Below are 24,784 nucleotides of genomic sequence, written 5' to 3' on the forward strand. Positions count from 1 at the left end.
TCGCTTCATATGCAAAGAAGAAGGCACTTGCGATTTGCGCTTGTTCAAGAGCGTGTAAAGAGCAACTAGTTTGTAATGAAAAAAAAAATACTAAAAATATAAAAAAAATCTCAGCAAGCTTTCGTAACAGGTTTGCTTGCTTAGTGTTATTCACTTAAATGTGCGATGTGTCCAGTAATCATTACAATTCTAGCGAAAAAGGAAGCGAAAGTGTTTTATTTCTTATTTATTTCAATGCTGCTTCAGCTTCTCATATTATAGGTTAAAGTGCCATATGCCTTTTAACATAATTATTTCTCGAAACATAATTATTCAGTACAGAACATCATTAGTGTGCCATTACAATTTTTTGTGCTATATGTATGTGCATATATGTTTAGACTTCCGGATTTGTGTCGAATGTATTCTCCATTTATTTTGTGGAATTAAAATTCTACTCAGTTACCCATCAGTTACGCTGTTGTTGAGCTACTGTGTAACTAATTCTTCTTCAAATGCGTATTAAATGAAGAAGGCCGGCAAATCACCTGAGTTCTTATGTACATATATATTTGTATATGTGTATATTGGCGCGAAAAAGCAATTAGACAATATAAATTTATAGATGAGGGTAGATTTTATTAGTTGCTTTGAACATTCTGTTGAAAATTTTGAGCTAAAAGATTATTAAATAAATTATATGAAATTTTTATGAATAATGTCCGAAACTCCATAGGTCCCCTAGAAAAAATGGATAAAAATTCAAAGAATACCAAAATTGATAAATTTGTAATGAGTACATCAAATATATATGTATTAGATTCTGTTCAAGATCAATGGTAGGTCTACAGTGGGATCTCTTGCAGTACGAAAGACATGATCTTGAAAAAGACCATTATCCAACTCAAAACTAATAAAACCGCTCGATTTACTGAGAGCTTTACGAAAGTGCTACTGTTATGCCAGCGAAGTTCTCATACATTTCTGCTAGACCAATCAGTATTTGAATATATCTTTCAAGAATACTAAGAGTAACAACATTACAATTACATAGAAAGTCCAGCAATATTTTTATGATCCCAAGACCTTTTTATTAGATCTTTAAAAGACTAATCTTTGCTTTATCAGCTATACTGCCCACCCAACAGACTCTATAGATAACATCAAGAGCACAGGTCTAAACTTCAGTCGTCACATATTCGATACTGTTGTTGTAACAACATTATATTTTCGTATTCTATAGGAGATATCTACGTTTTCATAAACCGCCTGCGTTAGAAAACAATAATATTTGTGGTAGGAGTTTCGCAAATTATTGTAAAGCGGGTCCAGACCGATTTGACATTGAAATTCTTTAAATTCTACGGAATTAAAAAATCCTCCAGTGTAAACTAGGCATTATCTTCATGCCTGAAATATTTAATTTATTTGAATTCAAATATTAGCTGTGATCGATTGGTCACTTCTCTGCTCTGTCAAAAATTTTACATTTGAAATAAAAATCGTTCAGTGTAAACTAGGCATTACCTTCATGCCTGATATTGATATTATGAAAGTGAAGCACTTTTCTGACGTATTATCATTATTTCCTGTCATATTTCATGAGTCATAAAAATGGCAAAGTAGGAACGAGGCATTATGTTCAGCAGTGTACTCACTTAAAGATTTACAACAAATATTTGAATACAATTATTAATATCATAAGCATGAGTATAAACAGAAAGAAATATTTACTGCAAACCGGTCAAAAATATCTGAAGTAAGGTATGCATAAAAACAATAAAAGAGCAAGTCAAAAATAGCAAACTGGAATAAGGTGCGGGCACACGACTTTCGAAAGCACATCTGCCACACACATGGCTTTTTAAGATTTTATAATTATTTTCTTTTTTTAAGATAATTTTGCGCTCGAAAGCACACGACTTTTTATCCCTGGTGTAGACGCATTGCGTTCTTGCGCCAATCTTCCAAAAATAAGAGTTATTAAAAATGCATATGAGACACCATTTGGAAACATCCGCAATCCACGACCACCATTGAACCCATACGTACACAAAACAAAGCTAAATAAAAACTTTATGAAATATTATAACAAAAAAGAAAAGTTGCTAAATAAAACTAAACTAATAAACTGCGACGGAAGACAGCAGCATCAAAAGCGCCAACAAAAGCATACATAAGCGAATTGAAGTGAAGAAATATAAAAAATTATTGTGTTGTACATATATACCGTAATAAAAAGGCAGAAATTATCAAAGCGACTGGAACTGTAGTGAATGTAAGCGCAGCGAAATGCTCGTAAAAAGGGCAATTAAGCAAGTGAGTCACGCGCGCTGCCGACAGCTACCAGTACGACGATCTTGCAGCGCGCGCGCATCGCCGCGCAACGTCGCGCTGTGGCAAGTGTGCGGTCGCGCACGCATTAATGAGCAACCAACACAACCGCAATTGGCTTAAGTGTTCATTTCTGTGAAGTTGGCTTGCGTGCTGGTTACGCATCATACACACCGCAACGCCGCGTTGCCGCCGCGCACTTCAACGCGCGTAAAGAAACTTTGAACCACGCGCAAGCAGCGCGCAGTGACAAAGTGTCGCGAATGCGCGGCATTTTTTTATATTTTTTGTTTTACTTCTTCTTCTACTGCACTATAAAATAACAAACGCTTCCGGTCGGCGTTCCGCGGTTTTTTACAGTTTTTTTCTTCAAGTATTGTGTATAATATTTATTTTGTGTTTATCAACATTGCAGTTGCAAGCAAAAAGCCGGCAATAAACATTTACATATTTACATATAAGTAATTACAATAAACAGACAGTAAATTTTATAGAGTGTGATTCGTAGAAATCAAACTCAAGTGAACTGCTCAAGTGCAAAATGATACGCTACTAAAAAGCGCGACGAATTCAACAAGTGCTTACAACGAGCACGCAAGCACAAATAAACACCCACACAACCTGCAACAAAGGCACCGCTTCAAGCGCCCACCTAACATACAGCAACGACACCTTAAACTCACACCAACAAACCAACCAGCAGTCAACCAGCCATCAGCAATTAAACATTTCAACATGCCACGCCCACGCTATGCTGCACGCCTACGCCTACTACTCAATTTGTTGCTCTTCGCCGCCATTATCGGCGAACATCGCGGCGCTGCTGCTGCAGGCGTTGCCATCGACCCAGAACTTTCATCGCCATCACCATTCACCATTGCACCGACCGCTTCGCTGCCAACAGCAGCACCAACATCATTAACACCAACCACAACAACACCTAATTCAGTGCCAAATGCCAGCATTGCTGGAGGTGGCGGCGCCAAGTTTGCCAATGACGATGGCAGCACAACGACCGCCAGCAATATTTTGGATGTGAACGCTTATGCGGTGAATGGCGTCATCTTGGACACCAATAATGTGATCGCCGCTGTTGCCGATGATGATGATAGCGATACCGTTGAGACTGATTATCAGCTTCCAGCTGTTGCGCCCACCTCACCCGCTTCCGTGGAGCAGCAGGACCAACCACTTGTGCCACCCACCACGCTGTCATTTGCCAATATTGCGCCCGCCAGCGGTTTGGATAGCGATTTGTATAACAGCGGTGGTGGTATTGCTGTTGGTGGTGGCGGCGGCAGCATTACCGGCTTCGACCTAGGCGATTTGGATAGCAAGACGGCGACCACGTCAGGTGATGCCACACCGCCGTATGCAGCTGTGGATGAGAAATACGGTAAATATGCAAATTTGAAATGCTGCGCGCAGCAATTTTTCAATTGAGCTTTCATTTTTTATATGATTGGGAATATGCATCGTTACATATACATATTCATATATATTCCTAGATATATATAAAATACTTTAGGTTGGTGTGGCTTAAGAATATTTGGATGGTTCCTTAGTGTCTTAAAAATTAAATCTCGGCACCGAAATACCGCTATGAAGCTCTTGTGGTTCAGAAACTTCATGGATATCTGATCTTATTATCTTCACAACACCATACCTACTAAAAGGAAAATTTTATAAAGTTAACATTTTTTAATATTATATTTAAAATATTTGTCAAAGCTTTTCAAAAACTTTTATTTGAAAAAATTGCATTTTAAAAGCTCATTTAATATGCAACTCTGTTGATAATTTTAAACTTTAAACGGCAATTCTATTAGATACATGAACTCCGAAAGCTTTACGATCGGCTAGTTAGTGTCCTAAAGCTCAGACAAGAAAAGTGCTGTATATGAAAGCTCGAATTACTGGTAGCTTAGTAAAGTTTTTAAAAGCTTTTATAGAGCTTTGCTAGTATGACGTCCCCTAAAGCTTACTCTAAACTTTTATTTTCATTTATACCTTTAAACTTAAAATTTTCTGTGCTTAAAGCTGAATGGATTAAGATTTTTATATTACACTCAAGAAGGCAATACCGAAAAATGTGTCATAATTAATATTCCCTCGTGCTTTTTCTGCATAAAAGTGTACAATTGTTCGATTTCACAAGCCATAACCCGATTTATTTACTGTAATTACATATATACTTTTATAAATATTTACACATATGTATTTACACGTTGCTCCGTTGCACTTTGGTTTTCAACATCAGCAAATCGCATTGAAATCGTTACAACAAACACTACTGGAAATTGCTTTGTACTCCATTGATTTTTATAAATATTCTTTTATGCATTTCTGTTTATATATAAAATTATATAATTTATATGTCCATAAGTATGTGTATATGAGTACACAATGTTTGTTCTGAGTTGATAAATATGTGCATTCAAACCAAGAGATACAGATGTATGTCTGTATGTCATTCACTGCATTTGAATGCACAATAAATCAACGAGAATTTGTAATCACTTTGTTGTTGTTGCTTAATAAAACAACAATTGCTGATAGAATTACTGAGTCACCCAAGCCACTGGCGGATGCAAGTCTACTATCTGCACATTATTTCATTGACGTTAGCTGGTGCACAATGCATAAATGAAAGGGTCTATAATATATTATATATGTTATATTAAATATGGAAAATACTGATAAAGCCGCTCTGCTCCCACCTAATGCATTCTACTAAAGGTTTACTTCATACAAGTATACATATTTGCATCACTGATTTATTTATATTTTTATTGTGAAATTATTTACGAGAATTTTCGAAATCTTTAGAACAGTCGAACATTTGTTTTCCAGTAGGGTCTGTGACAGTTTTTGTTACACAAGAGTAATATTAATAGTGAAAATGTTTGAGTTATTAAGTTCTAGCAGACCTTGTCATTGAACTGTCACTGTCATTACAACAAACTTTGTCATTACAACTGTCACTATCACTAATGATGTTACAGCCTCTTTCTTCTGGTATTTCGCTTGAGCGAACAAGCTTATACATAAGTATTTCGAGTCACTTGGATCAATACAATGGCAATGAGTACGCCTAACTGTATCAAAATGGCACAGATAGTGCTAATTAAGCCCGAACTATTACAGGGCAGCACTCCTACCTACCTTCCTACCCCTAACTGTATTAAATTTCGAAATTATGTTTTTAAATAATGACTAAGAAACCAGCTTATGAATAATTAACTGTGACTGATATTTTTTGGCTTCCTTATATATACAATTTAAAATCCATTCGACTACTTTTTCTAGTATATCAAATCTATAAATACCTTTTATAATATTTAGAGCTTTTCTGTCCATTTAAATTTATACAAAACCCATTATTCTGTCATTTGGTATGACTGTGATGTTAGTATATCAACTTAGTTCTTATTCATTGAGACTTCTCGGTACTTTGGTACCCTTTTGAAGTAATTTGGTAGAGACATTTAAGATATATTAGGTCTACAACTTCGCTTCCGCCGTTTTTTTTTTTGTAAATTTAAGGCTTTTTTGTATAAAAACAGTTACAAAAATGTTATTCAAAATATTGGCCGTCGCTAGCTGCTACTTTTGACCATCTTTCTGTCGAGAATTCGGCTCAAAAAGTGACATTTTTTCAGTTGAGAATAAGTTTGGAATGCAAACAGATCTCTACAAATATTTTGTTGGGTTAATGTTGATACAAATGTCCAAGATCGTTATAAAACGATTTAATCGATTTAATCGACCAGTGCTTGACCCCAGAGACATCTATTGGAAAACGGCGGAAGCAAAGTTGTAGAACTAATACAAAGTACTTTTCGTTGCATTAAAAAAATTACTTTCTGACTGACTAATCCGTAATTAATTTTGAATTAGTCTTGATAACGATTGTCTTTGTCTACCACTTTAGAGCACAATTGATTTCCACGAATAATCGTTTTATAAAGTGATAAGGTATATTGCTCATTTTGCACCAAAAAAGCAAATCTTTTAGACCTATCCAAATTGCTTTGTTCATAGATTAGCAGTTCAACTGCTTTTTCCCCAACACTGTGGTGAACCCCAGTCAACCGTTATGCGCACTTCAGCGCTTAAAAGCGCAGAGTGGCGAGATAAGCTTTATTGCGACCACAAAAGGCAATTTAACTAATTTACACGCAACTAAAAATATAAACACTTAAATAAATAAATAAATATGTTTGGGTGAATATACTCATATGTCTGTTTGTGGGGATGCTACAAATGGTCGCCTGAACATTGAACAAGCAGCTTAAACTGTCAGCAACTAAACAAATAAATGTAGTGGAATGTAGTGTAGTGATTCAGCGATATGGCTTTCGGATGCACTCAATTCAATTTTCATGCTGTTGCTGGTGGCGAGGTCGCAATGTGTGGCATGAGTGGCATGTGCGTTATAATAGACCTATTTTTTGTTATATACTATATACATATACTAGTGTATGTGTAGTGCCGTTCATGTATTTATTTGTTTGCGCCTGCCTATGAAGTCATTAGGTTTAAGTGCTTAATGTCATCGCACAGGCATCGACAGTGTTTTTATTTATTGTACGAGCGGCTTAGGGTCTTCCAAGCAATTAAATTTTAGTAGCGCGTTAACAAATCGTAGGCAAAAACAAATAAAAATGGAAAAAACCCGCACTTTTGTGTAGCCAGTAGGTTCAATACTCAAACAGACACATTCACACTCACAAAAGTAAGCTCCATTTGCTATCATGTTGGCAACTCTATTGCACTAAACTCAACCAAACTCAAGCCGCTGCACTTAGGCTGCGCAATTTCTGTAAAAATTCATTTTTTTTTCTTTTCATTTGTTTAACATATGAATTATTAACGTTTATTTCTTTTTTATTTTTGTTTTTGTGGCTTTTTGTTTTTACAAATTGGTAGCGTGATTTATAGCCAATTAAACAAAGTTGTATTACAAAGTGATTGCCCACCAACATATGCACGCCACAAAACGCATAAAAAATTAATCAAAATACTTACATATGTATATCTACTTACGTGTATATCGCATTCACAGTCAATTACTTATGTTCCAATGACTTTTTTCCATTTATAAAACTCAATTCATTTACGAGTAGAGGTCAAGTTTATTGCCATAGGCAATTTATTACATTGTAAGTATATATACATATACATATATACCTACAGTGAATTTTTGTGGATGTATACCTGTCATAAAATCCAGAATAAAGTAAAAACAATTTTGGTTGAGGAATTTTTAAGTATTTAAATAATTTGACTAAAGAAAAAAATTCAACAAAATTGCTGACGTACACTAAACCTTTGACTATAATTCCTATTTCCTCAGCTCATTATCATCTCTTGAATATCTCTTGAAATCCACTCCTATTATTTCAATTGTAGGCCATTAGACATTATACGACTCCATTCCAACGACAGGCGCTTCGACGTAACATGAATATAACTGAATTATTAACTGCCAACTCACTAGCATTATATTTTGGAATACTTTTAACTCTATCACAACAATAATGACTATTCTCTCCACCTTAAAATGTGTATCCACTTTGTAACCGCTGTAGAGGCAAGTGTTCTATATCAAATTGGATAATAAGAAAATATATACCTCTAACAAAGTCTGACATTTTGAGACTGACGAAGAACTTTATTTCTCCATCAGTAATAAATATATACTCCGACTTTTATACAGATTTCATATAACTTATAACCTCTCAAGGGCTTTTCAGACGTATGACTCACTATTTAAAAGTCTAGAATCCTACTTTATTCGATAAGATGGATAATTAAGATTAACATTGTCGTTATAATCTTATAAAAATCTTTTCAGTAAAGCAAATTCGTAAGACTCTCTCTTTTCTTTTTTTTCTCTGAGATTACTCTCGCGAGTTTTTCAGAGAGGTAGATTGAATGAGATCGACCCTTGGATCATATTCTACCATAAATCTAAATATATTTCAACTCTTAAGAAATTTTTGTCTTTGAATCTCACAATTATTTAAGGCCAACCGTGATTCCATTTTTATCGATAATGGCTTTCGACGAGTAGTGGCTCCTTTACTAAGGATGATTTTTCTTTTATGAAGTTTCAATCAATTTTATTGGGGAAATTTTGTTATACTAATGATACTCGTACTGTTTGTGGTCAAATTAATTACTATCTAGGATTTGAAACCCAATTATATGATTTAGCTCAACACTTGACTGTTTTTTTAGAAGATTGAAGAAGTCATCTCGTGAGTGCTTCCATCTATAACCTATCTGTTCCTTTATAAATATACATCACTTTTTTAATTTTTATGTAAAGTAAAGGGTCACATAATCTGAAAAAGATAACAAAATTTACCAAATATATGGTCAATAAATGTATAAGAGAGATTTTTATTCAAAGTGGAGACTTTCAAATTTCATTACTAAAATATTCAATGGCAACAGCTTTAGCTGAGTCCACCAAGACATTAATTGATTAGTTGGTAAATAGTTCTACGCTCAATTTTTAATAGTGGGGGGGGGGGTCAATATAGTGGCCACAAGATAAGTAATTGGACTCTTCAAAAATTTATAAATAAGTTTATGCGCCATAATATTTGACGGCTGTGTATTTCTATTACTTCCTTTCTTTAAATAAAAAAAAGTTAATATGGCGATACAATCAAGCTGTCTATATACCAGCGACTTACTAACCCACCGGCTGGCTGCAATTTAAGCTTTCCAAGCACGTTTTGATGACCGAAATAAAAAAACATTTCGGTTTTACATTTATTGTACACATACTTACATATCTCTAGGTATGTCTACTTAAGTATGTGTCTGTGTGTGACTCCATGCATGTACGCGTAATTTACTTTGGCGTCGCGCTTGGCGGCAAACATTAACAGATGAGCAAATGCGACGTTTATTGACAAACGCTGATGAATTGCCCAAAATGTAAAAACAGCAACAACCACAACAACAGCGACAGCAATTTTACACACATCACAGAAGGCAAGAAAACGGCAAACAAGCGGCGTTCATTTGAATTTTTAAGCGTCGAACGTAAAAAGTGTAAACACGTCATACGCTCGAATAATACAAATTTCAATTGCATAAAATTACAATCAAGTTCAAGGCTGTGCGCTACGGGCGTGTAATGCGAAATTTTTTACGTTTTTTTTTGGGTAAATTTTTTTTTTTGACAATTTTCATTTAACGCGTTATTTTTTCACGCTTAAGCTAAGTTTAAAGTGTCAAAATTTCATACTTTTTTCACTAAATTTATTGCATTTTTTTGGTTTTTTATTTTTTTTATTTAACACTCGCATTTACTTTCCAAGCTTCAAAGCTCGATTACTTTGTCTACAATAATCGTAAGCGTCAGCAGTTTTAATTATTTTAATTTGATGACTAACTGTCATTTATAGTTAAATAGATAGTTGTTGTTGTGAAATAACAGATTTTTGTACTGATTTCTAGACAATCGAGATAATATAACCGGAACGGACCGAGACTTATATATTGAAAATCAGATTGACAGAATCCTCTACAGAATTTTGAGTAAAGTTGTATACAACTATCACAACAACGACATTCCAGAAATCAGACTCTTAAACCATAAAAAAAAAACATTAGATAAGCAGTAAATAAACAAATTTATTGTTTTTTTATTTTTTGGTAAAATAATAATAATTTATCACAAAATATTATAGCAATATTAAAAATTCCTATTATTTATATGAACAATTAATTTTTCGAACTTTGATTCATCATTATTTATATGTATTTCTGTAATTATAAAAAACTATTAATATATGTACAAGTAAATATTCACTGAAATAACTATTAAATCGCTTACATAAATAAGCACTTAAGTATAAACCGCCTTCGTTATGATTGCAACATCGCCTTTGATCTCCGCAGCGCACTTGAAGCTGTCAGTTGTTTATAAAATCCCGCACATACATTTACCATTTGCTCATTGCACATTTATATGTATATCGAAGTACATGTACCCGCATATAAAATAATATATATAAATAATTTCCTACCCGCTCATATACACATAGTATATACAAAAATATATTCACTTGCGATCGGCAAATGAAAATTTTCTTATGCACTTTAGATGGATTGTCAATAAAGCTCGTCAACTCAAAACGCATATAAAATAACTACGACGCGCGCAACAATAAAGATTCTCAAACGTTCCAGTGTCTAATTTGCATAACAAATGAAGTGTATAAAATTAATCTATTTTTTATTGATTTTTTTTTTTTATAAAAGTTGATACCTAAGCACACCATATGAAATAGTTATGTATATATGTATATTCATATATACCCTGCAGTAAAATTAAGTTGTAATAAATTATCTTTGAACTAGTACGAATTGGAAGTCCAAGTAGTCAGTCGACTGTCTTTATTCCATGCAAGCAAGTAGTATTTTTTAATGTAATAGCTGTCAGGCTTGGTAAGAACTTATGCCAGTTTATACCAGTTCAAAATATTTGCATTCAAAACTCTTGCGAGTTTATAGAGGAGTTAAAATCGGTGAACCAAAACAAAAAAAAACACACATATCAAAAAAAAATTGTTCTAAAGTGGGTATAAATCTAGCGTTTGTATGTCTAGCTAGATTTCAGACAGAAATTTCTTGTTATAAACTAATGAACTTCCTGACTAGTTTAATGATTTATACTACTTCTATATAACTATATGTTGAAAATCATCTGGAATATTCCCAGCAGCAAGAACTACAACAAAAGCTGTATAAGTTGGGTCATGCTAGAAAGCGCAATGAATATTTAACTGACTAAGTGCCTATATATATTCCTGTTGAGGTCCATTGGATGTTGCTCATCCCTCATATCGGATTTCTTTGTATTGTTATAAAAATTCGTTTAATTTAGTATTTTTTTTTATTATTTGCTCTTTCAATAAGAATAATTTTTTCAGTGAATTTGATGAAAAAAAAAATATTTTATACAAAAAATATTAAAAAGAATATATATTTTTTATTTATTTATTTACTAACAAAATCTTTGTTAGTAAACTTTACTCGGTCGTTGAGTACCATTTAAGCATCGACTGTGGTGTCCATAATTGCGTTTCAAATTGTTTTTGTTATTTATTTGTTCACCATTTGTTTATGTAAATATTTGACTTGTCCGTATATCCGAGTACATATCTATACTTCCGTTTATAGCTTAAATTTGCTTTAATAATGAACTACTGTTTTTTTCACACTTATGCTTTGTTTACACATTCGCTAACGTATGCAATTTCATTTAATCGCTATACTTCATTATTATTATTACTTTTTTAATTTGCATTGTGACACTCTGCGGTAGTTTATAATACATTTTTTGTCTTAGAACTGTGGTTTGCGGAATAGGTGTTGGGATGTGTTTTGGTTAGGTTTTTTTCGTAGAAAAACAGTATTTGTGCAGAATATGTTTCTTGGAGCTTTGTACAATTAAAAAAATAATTTTCGGAAATGGGTGAGAGAAGGTGAAAGAGTAGAGATAGAAATTGATCCCAAGCCTTTATTTCCCAACCGATTTCGACGTAAAACTAATCGATATTGAAAATATTTGAGTGTCACATGTTTTATCTGTTCCTCAATAGCATCTACTTCTGCGCCCATTAAAGTACTAGCAGTAATTAAAACCCTCCATTTCATATATAACATCATCTCTAACATACAACCAATCAATCCCCATTTCTATAAGTCAAAATCCGCCTATTTCTCCCAGGATTCGATTTAAAAAATTAAAGAACTAGTTGGGACCCTCGCTAAGACACAATAGCTAATGAAACCTGTTTAAAAACTTCACTAAAATCCATATTATCAGGGTAATATCCTGAAATACACCATAGTTGGTCTGTTTATTTTCAAATATAATTTTAAAAAACTAGAGTAAACTATTTTTTGATATATTTAATTTAATATTTGTTCACATTTTTAACTGCTCACCTTCTAAAATATTAAGAACAAAATGTCTCAATTTCGAACTAAATAGAGACGTGTCTTCCCCTTCAAAGCATTTTAAAATCTAAAAAAATCTAAAATATGTGTTGCCTACAATTAGGCTCACTCCCAAAAATATTTTCACAAACATCCGCGAGTTTATTCAAGTCACTTACCAATACTACTCTATGTGGTTTCTTAAATTTAATACTTATCTGTTTTAAACAATTTTCGTTAATTTTTGCTTCAGTTTTATTTAATTAATTACGGTTATATTCTAATGATTTGTTACTACTATATATCACGTAATTTCTAAACAAATTTCTTCCCGAAATTGTATTTATTTTTCCATTTCTAGTGACTCATTCTCAGCATTCTCCTTAACCCATTCTCAACTATTCGCCAACTATTCCTTCCGTGCGCCTGTTTGTATGCTAATTTACTTTGGTGGGCGTCGAGTATGCAGGTACACATTTCCGTAAATCAAATTTACACCAAACCAAAATATTTGCATGTTTAACAAGAAAGTTGCGGCAGCGCATAAACCAAGCGAGCAACTTTGCAAACTAAACAATGCTTATGCCTGCGCTAACTACAATAATAATTCCCACAAATAAAGTGCAAATTTAAAGGGTAAACAGAAAGTTCAGCCACACGCTCGCACACACATAACGACACAAGCGCGCATATAGCTGTAAATAACAGCACTAACTAGCTAATATGCATGCGAAGCGAGCGAAAGTAAACAAAAGGCAAAACGTTGCTATGCGCGCCGACGGAAGAATGCTTTCTCACAGTGGAAAATATAACATAATTTTAGGCTTGTTAACAACTTTTCGCTTAACTGCGTGCATATGTGTGTGTGTGTGTGAGAGAGGGGTTCGAGTTTATTATACTGCACGCCAACTCCGACTCTAACATGTTGATTTTTCGGGCGGAAAAGTTCGCTTATAATATGGTAAATACAAACACACACAACAACAACATCGAGCGCGCAAAAGTATGCTACATTTATACGAGTGTGTGTTGGTGTTGTTGTATGCGTTGTGGTATGCCAAATATTTATCAGCTCTGCCACAACTCAAAAGCCGTCTGTGAGCGTTCGCACGCAAATCGCCCGATTCACGTACGCGAACGACACTTAATTAACTGTTTCGTCCGGCGAACGGTGCGCCAATTAACAGCCACAAACGCGACCGACAAATGCTGGTGAAATTACCGTTAGTTAGTTTTGCATACTGCGCTTTGTAATGCGCCAGCAAAATATTTGCCGCCTGCATATTTGCGTAAATGATTTGACATTTTGTCATAGTCGCAACAAAAGCCGCATGCCATGCCATGCCACACGCTGTCATGCTGTGCTATGCTATGCTAAGCTTGAAGTTGTTGCATATTTGTGGGCGCAAAATGCGAAAATATTCACTACAACATACTCAACTTTATGAAATACGTGTATTTTCATGGCAACAACAACAAGGAACGTCATTATAAAATATGGTTTTAAGCAACGCTGATAAGTTTAGAGGTCCTTGTGTAGGCTACCACACGCAAACGCCTGTCAAACGCCGCGCGGTAGGCTACACTATCAGGTGTAAGCGATCACAATGGGCCCTGTCAACTTCAATAACAACAACAACAATGTTGTAATTTATTTATTTTGTTGTTTATTGTTGTTGTATTTACCTTTAACGCCAGTTACTCTTTGTGCTTAGTTGTATGATGTGTGCTTTCGCTGAGCTTTTTTTCAATGTGAACCTTTCTTAATTCATGTTGACATTCGTACACAAAGCAATTAACGAAATGTCTACCCGCTTTCGTGTTTGGCAGCGTTTTATTTACGGAAAGCGTTACTCAAATAGCAATTACTTATTTTTAATCACTCTTACGCGCTGAAGTTGAAAGTAAGTTCTTTTACATACATTTTCTACTAATTGGCGGTTGTGGGTTGCGCTTTTGATGAGGGTTGAGTCTATATATATGTATACTGTCATATATATTAAAGATTAAGCGATTCGCAGTTTAAAATGTATGGGTTTATTTATGTCATGCTTCTAAGAAGTTTGACAAAAAATTCGGAAGTTGCCACCTGTTTCACATTTTTAAATCATAGAAATTTAGAACCTGCACAATATGGGTATCGAACTAAATGTTTGGAAGAGAGCTATTTAGGTAGGATAACACTGCTCTATAAAAAAATTCTAACAAAATCATATGAACTGATACAATTAAAGAAACACAAAAACGTTACGGTTTAACAATACTCTTTTGAAAGGTGGCCAGATTTTTTCCAAAAAAAATAAAAAAATATTGTTATAACCCTAAGAGTGTAAAGCTACACATGTGTAATCATGGTTGCCACCTGTTAAAATATTTTATTTGTAACAATTTCAAAATATATATTGGATACCTGAAATGACTAAAGGGGTTCAAGGACTATTGAAAATATGTCTGAAAGGTAAAAATTTTAATCCAAATAAATATATCATAACGGTACATGTGCACAAAGTAACATATAAGAAGACTTACTGTTAAAAATACTATTCTGAAGGGATGCCACCTGTTTAATAATTAAAATTTTATTGATAAGTTACTGTTTGATCGCAACAAGGACCAAGTTGCGCAAGAAAGTCTTTAGTTAAAAATAATTTTGAGAAAGGTTGCCACCTGTTTAATTTTTTTGCTATTAAAATTGGTAATTTATTTAAAATTTTTCTTATATAATTTATGGAGAAAGCAAAGTATTTTGTCAGTACAAATATTCAAGTTCAATAAGAAAGTGTTATATAACTATGCTTATGTACAGTTAGTTATGGTAAAAACACTTGTTGGAGCTATAAATAATTTCAAAGCGTAAAAATGTATTACAACATTAAGTACAAAAACAAAACATTAATTATATAATAAACAAACACGGAAATGCTTCAAGATCTGCAGATATGAGCGTATAAGTATAACAAAATTTGTTGTTGTTGCTTACTCGTATAAATTACTAATTGCTAATGCCACTGTGCTTTGTTGTTGCACTTTTTCGTCACAGACACTTAAGATGCAGTTAATTAAATTACAGTTACTTCCCAATTGCTTAACAGCATGCACACAAATACACACACACAGAGAGAAATAGTTGCAGCAATGGCAATGATATTTTTGTTACTCTCATGCGATTTTTTTTTATCAAAATTTTCACGCTTTCATTGAAGTACTGTCGATAAACGCAACTTTTGCTTTGTTGAAGTGGCAGGGAAAATGTGAATAAAGCAAAAAAACATTAGCGATTATATCAGATACTGTTATATATACATACATATGTATGTCTAAAAAAATCTGGCAGTTGTCATTCGCATTAAAAATTGCAACAAAAATAAGTGTTATGACATAAAACTGAGCGACATATTTGATTTTTACAACTGCTTACATAAATAAATACACATTCTTCAATGTGATGTCAGCCTTATAACAGCATCTATATAAGACGACAACAGTAAATAGTGACTTGAAGAAAACCAAGTATTGACTTAAAGCAACGCAGCTGATTTGTCAGCGTTTAAAAAAAAAGTTATGTAATGGTCATTAACTGCATGAGCTTACACACTTACTCATACATATTTATAGACAATTTTCATTGAATGTTTGTGGCGCCACTATAACGGTACGCTTGCCCCCCGGACGCTACGTGTTTTATTTAACAATTTTTTTTCACGCTTCACTTTTCCTTTGATTTTCAGCGGTTATTTACCTCCGAACACACATACTTACATGCATTTATGTATTTATATGTATGTGCCTGCATACAATATTTTGAAAAATGATGTTGACACTTCAGCGCTGATGGTTGGACAAAACTGTGACTGCACAGGCCGGTCGCATTGCGGGAAAGTCCAAGAGCGGAAGTGCATGTGTATATGTATGTATGTATGTGTGCGTGCAGCTACCAAATTTTCATTACATCCCACTTGGAGTCCACATGTGCCTGACGGTTATGGCTCTTCAATACTGACAACTTTCGTTTCACCGCCACTTCGCTTGTGTTTTTTCGGCACTCACAAGTTTTTTTTTCATTATTTTTCATTCCTCTTGCTACTTTTTAGTGCTTTTCAATTTCTTCTTTGGTTGTTGTGCGGCATCAACTTGAAAAGTAACATGTTGCCATTGCAGTTGACAGCAAAATGTTTGTCAACAATACTACTGATGGGAGCAATCTGCGATTTACTTGGCTTCACTTGAAGTGCCGATGAAGTCCGAGACACTTGTGACAATGCTGTGAGCTGTATTTGTTGGTTTTTGATTTTTTAGGGGTGGTCAAGTTTGTCTGTTGTTTGTGGTGGTATGGGAAAGGAAGTTTGAGGCTATTTTTATGTTAGTTTTTATTATAACATTGTTCACTTGCGCTTGGTGTCACAATAAATACATCAATTTCTGGATCATCACTGATTTTTGGCAGTTCTCAGCAAACAGAAAGTTAATGTAGAGTATTTATTGAACATCTTTAAGAGCTCAGTAGTTAAAAATTATTAATGTTTTGTAGAAATTACACATATTGCTGAAAAGGTTTAAAAAAAATATCCTAATTTTTTGGATTCAATTTTATTAGGTCACTTCTTTTTTTTTAATCGATAACTCAAACTCTAAATACGTTCGTATATTAGATAGACTGAGCAATAATTTATAAATGGCGTTGAGATAGCATATCGTTTGGTAAATAAAAATATTAATAATTGGAAATAAATAATAATAATTTAATAATATCGAAATATTATCGATAAATATCGATATCGAATTTAAGTAATATATATTTTACCAATTCTGATATATTTTTCTTTGCTCGTTATTTCTTTTATTTTAATATTTTTGGAAATTATCGATAAAAATCGATATCTAATGTTTATAACGGGTGATTTTTTTGAGGTTAGGATTTTCATGCATTAGTATTTGACAGATCACGTGGGATTTCAGACATGGTGTCAAAGAGAAAGATGCTCAGTATGCTTTGACATTTCATCATGAATAGACTTACTAACGAGCAACGCTTGCAAATCATTGAATTTTATTACCAAAATCAGTGTTCGGTTCGAAATGTGAAATCCGCTTTTTTATCGACAAATTTTGTTCAGCGATGAGGCTCATTTCTGGTTGAATGGCTACGTAAATAAGCAAAATTGCCGCATTTGGGGTGAAGAGCAACCAGAAGCCGTTCAAGAACTGCCCATGCATCCCGAAAAATGCACTGTTTGGTGTGGTTTGTACGCTGGTGGAATCATTGGACCGTATTTTTTCAAAGATGCTGTTGGACGCAACGTTACGGTGAATGGCGATCGCTATCGTTCGATGCTAACAAACTTTTTGTTGCCAAAAATGGAAGAACTGAACTTGGTTGACATGTGGTTTCAACAAGATGGCGCTACATGCCACACAGCTCGCGATTCTATGGCCATTTTGAGGGAAAACTTCGGAGAACAATTCATCTCAAGAAATGGACCCGTAAGTTGGCCACCAAGATCATGCGATTTAACGCCTTTAGACTATTTTTTGTGGGGCTACGTCAAGTCTAAAGTCTACAGAAATAAGCCAGCAACTATTCCAGCTTTGGAAGACAACATTTCCGAAGAAATTCGGGCTATTCCGGCCGAAATGCTCGAAAAAGTTGCCCAAAATTGAACTTTCCGAATGGACCACCTAAGACGCAGCCGCGGTCAACATTTAAATGAAATTATCTTCAAAAAGTAAATGTCATGAACCAATCTAACGTTTCAAATAAAGAACCGATGAGATTTTGCAAATTTTATGCGTTTTTTTTTTTTTTAAAGTTATCAAGCTCTTAAAAAATCACCCTTTATTTTCGATTTTATCGATTTCTATATTTTTTCTATGCAACTGGTATGCCATTCTTTATACAGTTCTTGGTTGTATTTTAATAATATTAGTAAGTTATCGAAAAATATCGATATCGAATTTCGACACTACAAGTTTTATCGATTTCGAAATATTTTTCATTGCAACTGATATGCTATGCTTTATCACAATAGTACTTGCAATATTTCTGTAATACTTGCTAAGGAAAACAAAAATAAACAAGGTGTATTTAATCGAAAAATATAACGATTGCACAAATTAATCGATAAGTAAATATAATACAATTTTTTGGAACATGCAAGGAAGATTTTCATCTAAACAATTTGATTTAAAGATAAAATTTTTACTCCCCATATACATATACCCACATTAAATATATGTATTTGTACCTTAATGACCATGTTCCGCATAAATACATAAATTGCCACATTTAGAATTGTTAAAAAAAAAAAAGTTAAGTACACAAAACGAACAAACTTCGAGAGACTCATCTGCGTTGTCAACAACAAACTGTGCTAAATATTTGACAAATGATTGTCACAGCAACAAAGCGGCAGATGGGAGATTCAGCAAAGAGATTAAGGAACTTAGGCGTTGGCTTGGGGGTGAGAATGATGGAAGCACGCAGGAGCTAGATAGAAGCTAAAAATAAACTAAAAATACAAGTTAATGGAATAAAAGTTGCTAACAAACGCCGAGGCGAATTTCTGCAAAATAACAAACCGAGCAATATTAAAAAAGTTCAGAAAAGTAAGTGTGCAATGGAAAAATATAAAGTTATGCTTGCAACTAGATGCTGTTTATCACTTACTGTGCGCAAGTGTGCAAGCGATTATGGAAAGTTTTCACGCTCTACGTTTAGTTTTTGCTGTTGTTGTTGTTTTGTTTGTTTGATATTTCACTTAGAAGAATGAATAATGAGAATGCGAGATGTCAGAAGTTAAGTTAGTCGACTCATTCATGCAACAACAACAACAACGCGGCAACACGTCAACACAGGCGATTCGGGTCAAATGGCAGTGACTAAGTGTGGAAATAAATGGAAATAGTTGTCGAAATGCGCACAAACAAAAATAACAAATTTCTAATTTTAATAAAATTTTATTATTTTATTTTTTAAAAAAAATTTTCGCACAAAATTTTTCTTCAGCCATTTCGCCGAGTAGTGATTTGTCTCATCATCGCTGGATAATTGTGTTGGCCATCAATCTTTTCAATTTTTTGTTTTTGCACTCTCCAGCTGCGCGCTGACAGTTTGCGCGAAAAGCATGCCAACAAAATGAAGTGCTTAGCAACTAATTTATGAAGAACGCACATGTTGGACGCGTGTCGGAAAAATTTGTGCGGAAATTATGAATTTCACCAAAAAACGAAAACAAAAACGAAATTAATTAAATTTTCCTTTTCGAATTTCAAATTGTTGTTACTTTATACATAGTTTATAAGAGAAGAGAACTCAAGTCAGCCATGCCGTGCAACTGAGCAGATGCTAATTCTTCTGATGGGCAGTCAGTTAGCCGCCAGTTTAGTAACAAAAACTTTAAACTCACTTCATATCGAGTATTTGCTGTTGTCTTCAGCAGACGACCGTTGAAGTAGTTGACTTCTTAAGTTCAGCCATTCTTCTGCGTAGTATGTAAGCATGTGCTATACTGCTAAGATATAACGGGCTTTTCAAAGATTTACGGCAAGTTGTTGTACGTGTTGAAGTTGCAATTGTGGCCGCTGCAGTGTCGTAGCAAGTCAGACTACGAAAATTGCATAACAAAGTCGAGGCATAAAGCGAAACAGACATTTTATGAGTTGCCTATTAAAGCGAAGTGCACAGTGGTACGAATAGCCTTAAAAAAATATCTAAAATGAATAATTGGAGTCAGGTAGTTTCCAAATTTAGCGAAATTTCTTGTGAAAAATTACTCAAATTTTCGATATTTATCGATATTAACGGTTATCGATTTTTTTTTTCGATTAATAAATATTATCTTCTGGCCTAAAATGAATTTGAATTGATTTTTTTTTTCGATTATTCGAAGCTTAATCGATTATATTATCTTCAATTTTATCGATTAATTTATCGACTATTTCTCAGATTGCATTCTTCGATTATTTAAAATGAAAATGTTCGATGGAAGTGCAAGCTTTAAATATCGGTGTCAAATATTTAACCCTTAATTCAATTTAATTCTTTAAAAGTGAGCAAATTTTTAATAAATTAATTAATTATTTCTTAATATGGTAATTCAAGGATTTGATATAATAATTCTTGAGTTTGCCTATCCATTCAGAAGAGCAATTATGTTTTTTCTCAAATTTTTAGTCTACTTTTAGGCGCTTAAACTCAAACGCCTTCAGCAATTCCATCGAATTACACTTCAGCTAACCACAAATCTCCGAACACAAACAATTAATCAAATACTTGTTTGCTTTAGCAACACTGTGCTTGAACGCCTTAAAGTATGCTTCAAGTAAAAATGCTACATCAACACTGATAAGCATATGTCTTATGCTACAGCCACAGCATGCAACTCGAAAGTTATGAATCGACTTGAGAGCATGGTATGTATCTCATTTTCCGTGAACGCATCACTTCACACGTAGAAGTTATCACAAAAACACACACATACCCATTCATATACACCCACTGTAGTGGCACTTGGTCAGCCGTTGCGCTTTTGCTAACGTTCACAACAGCGCTTTAGAACATCATCAACACACTCCACCCACCCACCAGTCATGTCATCATTTCCTCATTTATTTCACTGTCATTTGCAGCCATTGCCAGAACTCAAGTTTCCACAATGCTTATTATTTTACAGGCAAACACACGCGTACGAATATATAAAAACTTTGAAATTTTTACAACTTATTCGCATAATCTGCCAACGCTGTTTCTATAAGGTAGTTTGTGGTTTTGCATACAAGCAGCGGCTTTCTGCAGGCGACAGCTCTTAAGGGCTTCGTGCCAAATATATATTTGTTTCACTATTGCGGTTTCACCTGCTTTTGATTTGTGCTCCCTTTAAGCAAGTTAATTTACCCTAACAGGTTCGCTGCGATTTTCCGTATAAATGCGGTTGCCAACGTTACGCCGACATTCTCACATTTTTACTTCTATCTTCCAAGAATTCTTTTAATTTGATTCTCAAATAAATTTGTTATTTTTGTTTATTTCTTTGAAATTTCGCAAGCAATTTTTGCGATTTCGAATTTATGAAAAATATTTCATGAACATTTTATTTGTAAAATGAACTTGATAAATTATATTTTCACTCTTCTCATATTACTCCGAAAGTATGGAGAATTTAATAAAAAAAAGTTTATTCACACGAAAATCATAAACTTGCAGTTTGAAAGTCATATCATTGTTGTCTTGATGAAAGTGTCCAAGGTGTGGATGATTTCTACAGTCGTTGGGGTTCCAGAGTCCACTCTTTCGTTATATAAGTGGAAAAAAGGTTAGAATCACCTTAACTGATTTCAGATTATTAAAATATTTGAGATGAAAAGACGAATCTTAAAATAAAAGTTTAAATGTTCGAAGAAAGTGAGATATCCATTTATTAGTTCATAATAATGAAGTCAACTACCGTTAGTTCCGAGGAAATTGTGTTTCAAAAGCACTAATGGGTTAATTTAAAAAACCTCAAGACTCTTTCTAATGATTATATTATTACACTTTGGCTATTCCAGTTTTCAAATAAATATAATAAGAAAGATGCACTTTTATGCCTAAGACAGACATATGGTTTCCGTACTACAATGTGTACGACAATAAAAGCTCAAGAAACCATGTACCAGCATAGTGATACACATGTAGAATAGTACTATGTTTACATCCATCAGCAGATACAAATAAATTCAAGCAAAATATAATTACGAAAAGCAGGCAGCAAAATGGATCCTGTCTTAGATATAACTGCAAGTAATCTTAAAAAAATTATTTTCCATTATAATTATTACTCCTTAACATATCTTTCACATCATTTTTTTTCAAATTTTATTTTTAGATTTCAATTAATTTTTAACTTAATTTATTTTCTGTATGTCAAAATGTCAGAAAACATATGATTGTGGCAGAAGAGCTTAAAGCTTTCGGTGTATTCAATGCAGTCCATTGTAGTACTTTTCACAACATCACAACATTTCAATTGTTTCTAGAACTCTATTGTAGTACGGAACACCATTTGCTTTCAAACAAAATTCGGAAAACCGGTGATACACATATGGTTTCTGAGGCATACTACCATATGTACTACATGTCTGTCTCAGCTATTACTCGGAAGATATAAAATAGTTATTGAAAAAACTAGAAATAATTTTTTACACAGTGCCTTATTGACATAATGTAAATTAGAATTCAAAAAGTTTTGGAATATTTGAAAACCCTTTTTAGAGTTTTTAGTACCGAATTTTCGGAATATTTAACTCATAGTCCTCCATTTGGTGTGTGACTTTGACGTACAAAATTAAAGAATGCGCCTAATTGTAGACTAATTTTTTATACAGAATTTACTGTCCGGTTTCATCTTCTATTTTTGCTGCTATTTATAGACTAATATTTCAGTGAAGACATATTAAATGACACAATTATCACAATTCTTAAATCGCCGCTGAGAATTTTAAAGCAACCTCTAACGAGTTCTTTAAGTGAGAAAAAATTCACTCCTACAAAATATTATTTCTAATCTTAACTTTCTTTCCTCTTCATCTCTCAACCATGTTGTTATTAAATTAATATACTAAAACACATTTACCCTTCTAATAAAATCTAAAGCAATTATTTTGATACCCAGAACGAAAGAAACCTTTTTAAAAATTTCGCAAAATAGAAATAAAGCGAAAAACAAACAACAACAATCCACCGAAATCTTCCAAAGGTCCACTTGAGTCGGCTGCCTACGTAATTGCTTGAAAATATGTACAGGATGTTTTAGCAACCTTATTTGTCGGTTTGTGTATGTTGCCATGCTTTATTGTCTACTCCTTTCAACAACAATCAACGAATTTGTCATAACGACAGCATACAACACATGCGCCACACACACAAACACACGAAAAGGAGCGCAAAGTATAATAACGTCAGCTACAACAACGGACACTGGCTGTTGGCAACAAAGTTAGTGGTGTTGTTGCCGCAACAATTCATGTTGATTGAAAAACCTCGCCCACATTGTCAACACTTACCACGCCTACGCTGCCAGCGTTGAGGCAGCTGAAGCTGTTGCTGCTAGTGTCGCAGCAGTGGCTGCAGGATCATGGCATATCCGTTACATGGAAAATCAGTGACATCTTGATGGCAATAACTTCCGACTGAATCGTCAGTCTCCACCTACATATATGTTTTTACATATAAGCACTGCCTGCTGCAGCCCTCTCCCACACTACCCCTAAATGTATGCTTGCCTCAAAGTAAACAAATAATCACAACAAAAACAAAGCCACTGGCGACAACAATAACAGCAAACGCTGTAAAAATATAGTAAAAGTGCGGAAAAAAGGACAAATCCCACACCATCGCGCTGTAGCCGGCAGCAAGCGGCAGCAATCAGCAGGCAAATGTGGCTGGCAACGTCAGCTGCTGCCTGGTGTGTTTGCCTCAGCGCTTCGCTTTGCTTACTATTTACGAGTGCTACTATGCGGTGCTGTTTAGTCACCGAGCAGACTTGTTAAGTTTGCATGAAGCCACTGCTACCCAAACAGGGCCGCCACTACGTCAAAGAGCAAAGAGCCAGACAGACGACCAGCCAACCAGCCAGCTAGCCGGCTAGCGAGCCAAAGCAACTCGAGACTGTGTAGCCAGGCGGTTAGTTAGTGGCGGCAGACTTTTTGTTTGTCGCCACTCGCTCTCGCTTGCATCAGCGCACAAGCACAAACATGCTTGTGAAAATGTGAAAATTCGCAAGTATTTTATGCGTGTGCAAAAGCACAAACTTGTCAACCGAGCACGGCATGTCACACTCGACTGCCGCCACCAGGACATATGTATATACGAGTATGCGCCTGCAAGAGTGCGCTTTATATTAGAAAAAACAACAAACAACACTTTTTCAATTCAACATTTGCATTTGCATGTGTGTGTGTGTGTGTGTTGATATGGCCGCTAGTGCAACGTACGTGACATTGATGAAATTTAATGCCGCCTGTGATATCCGGCGCATATCCTTTGCGCACACACACAACCACTATATATGTGTAACAAAGTAAGGCCACATGCACTTGTCGGTATATAATTACTTGTGTACACTGTTGGTTTGGCGCTTCCGCATTTTCTATGCTTCTATTGTCTCGTTTGTCTTGGCTCTTGCCACCTTGAAGCGTAAAATTTGCTCTAGCATGCTGCATGCTGCGTCCTGGCTTACCATCTTTGTGCTTAAGATTACTTAGAATTTTTGAATATGTTTTTGAAGCACACTTGCCGCTCACTTATACACACACACACTCATATACAGATCATGGTTGTTTGCACATATGTCGTCTTTGCGCTTAAAATTGCAAATAAATCATGGATTTTTGTTGATGTGCATGCTGTTGCAGTGGCATTTGTCTTGGTAGACATGTGTGCGTTGTTGTGATTTATGAATTGCTAACAAATTTGAAATTCCTATTTTTAGTAAGTAATTTTAGTAAGCGAAGAGGTCATTGGCGT

General features: G+C 34.4%; 1 protein-coding gene across 6 annotated transcripts in view; it reads left to right on the forward strand.

Moving 5' to 3' along the window:
* Window positions 1-24,784, forward strand: part of LOC105219052 (tyrosine-protein phosphatase 99A) — a 356,359-nt gene that overhangs the window by 275,480 nt on the left and 56,095 nt on the right. For 4 of the 6 annotated variants that reach the window (XM_029044749.2, XM_054226224.1, XM_054226225.1 and 1 more), the window contains exon 2: window positions 2,729-3,709. The exons of the other annotated variants lie outside the window; for them this stretch is intronic. In XM_029044749.2, coding sequence (XP_028900582.2) covers window positions 3,049-3,709 — 661 coding nt within the window. In that variant the 5' untranslated portion in view covers window positions 2,729-3,048. The remainder of the gene's footprint in view (window positions 1-2,728; window positions 3,710-24,784) is intronic. 6 annotated transcript variants of the gene reach the window in all.

Source organism: Zeugodacus cucurbitae, chromosome 2 (assembly GCF_028554725.1).
Source record: "Zeugodacus cucurbitae isolate PBARC_wt_2022May chromosome 2, idZeuCucr1.2, whole genome shotgun sequence".
NCBI classification, from domain to species: Eukaryota; Metazoa; Arthropoda; class Insecta; order Diptera; family Tephritidae; genus Zeugodacus; species Zeugodacus cucurbitae.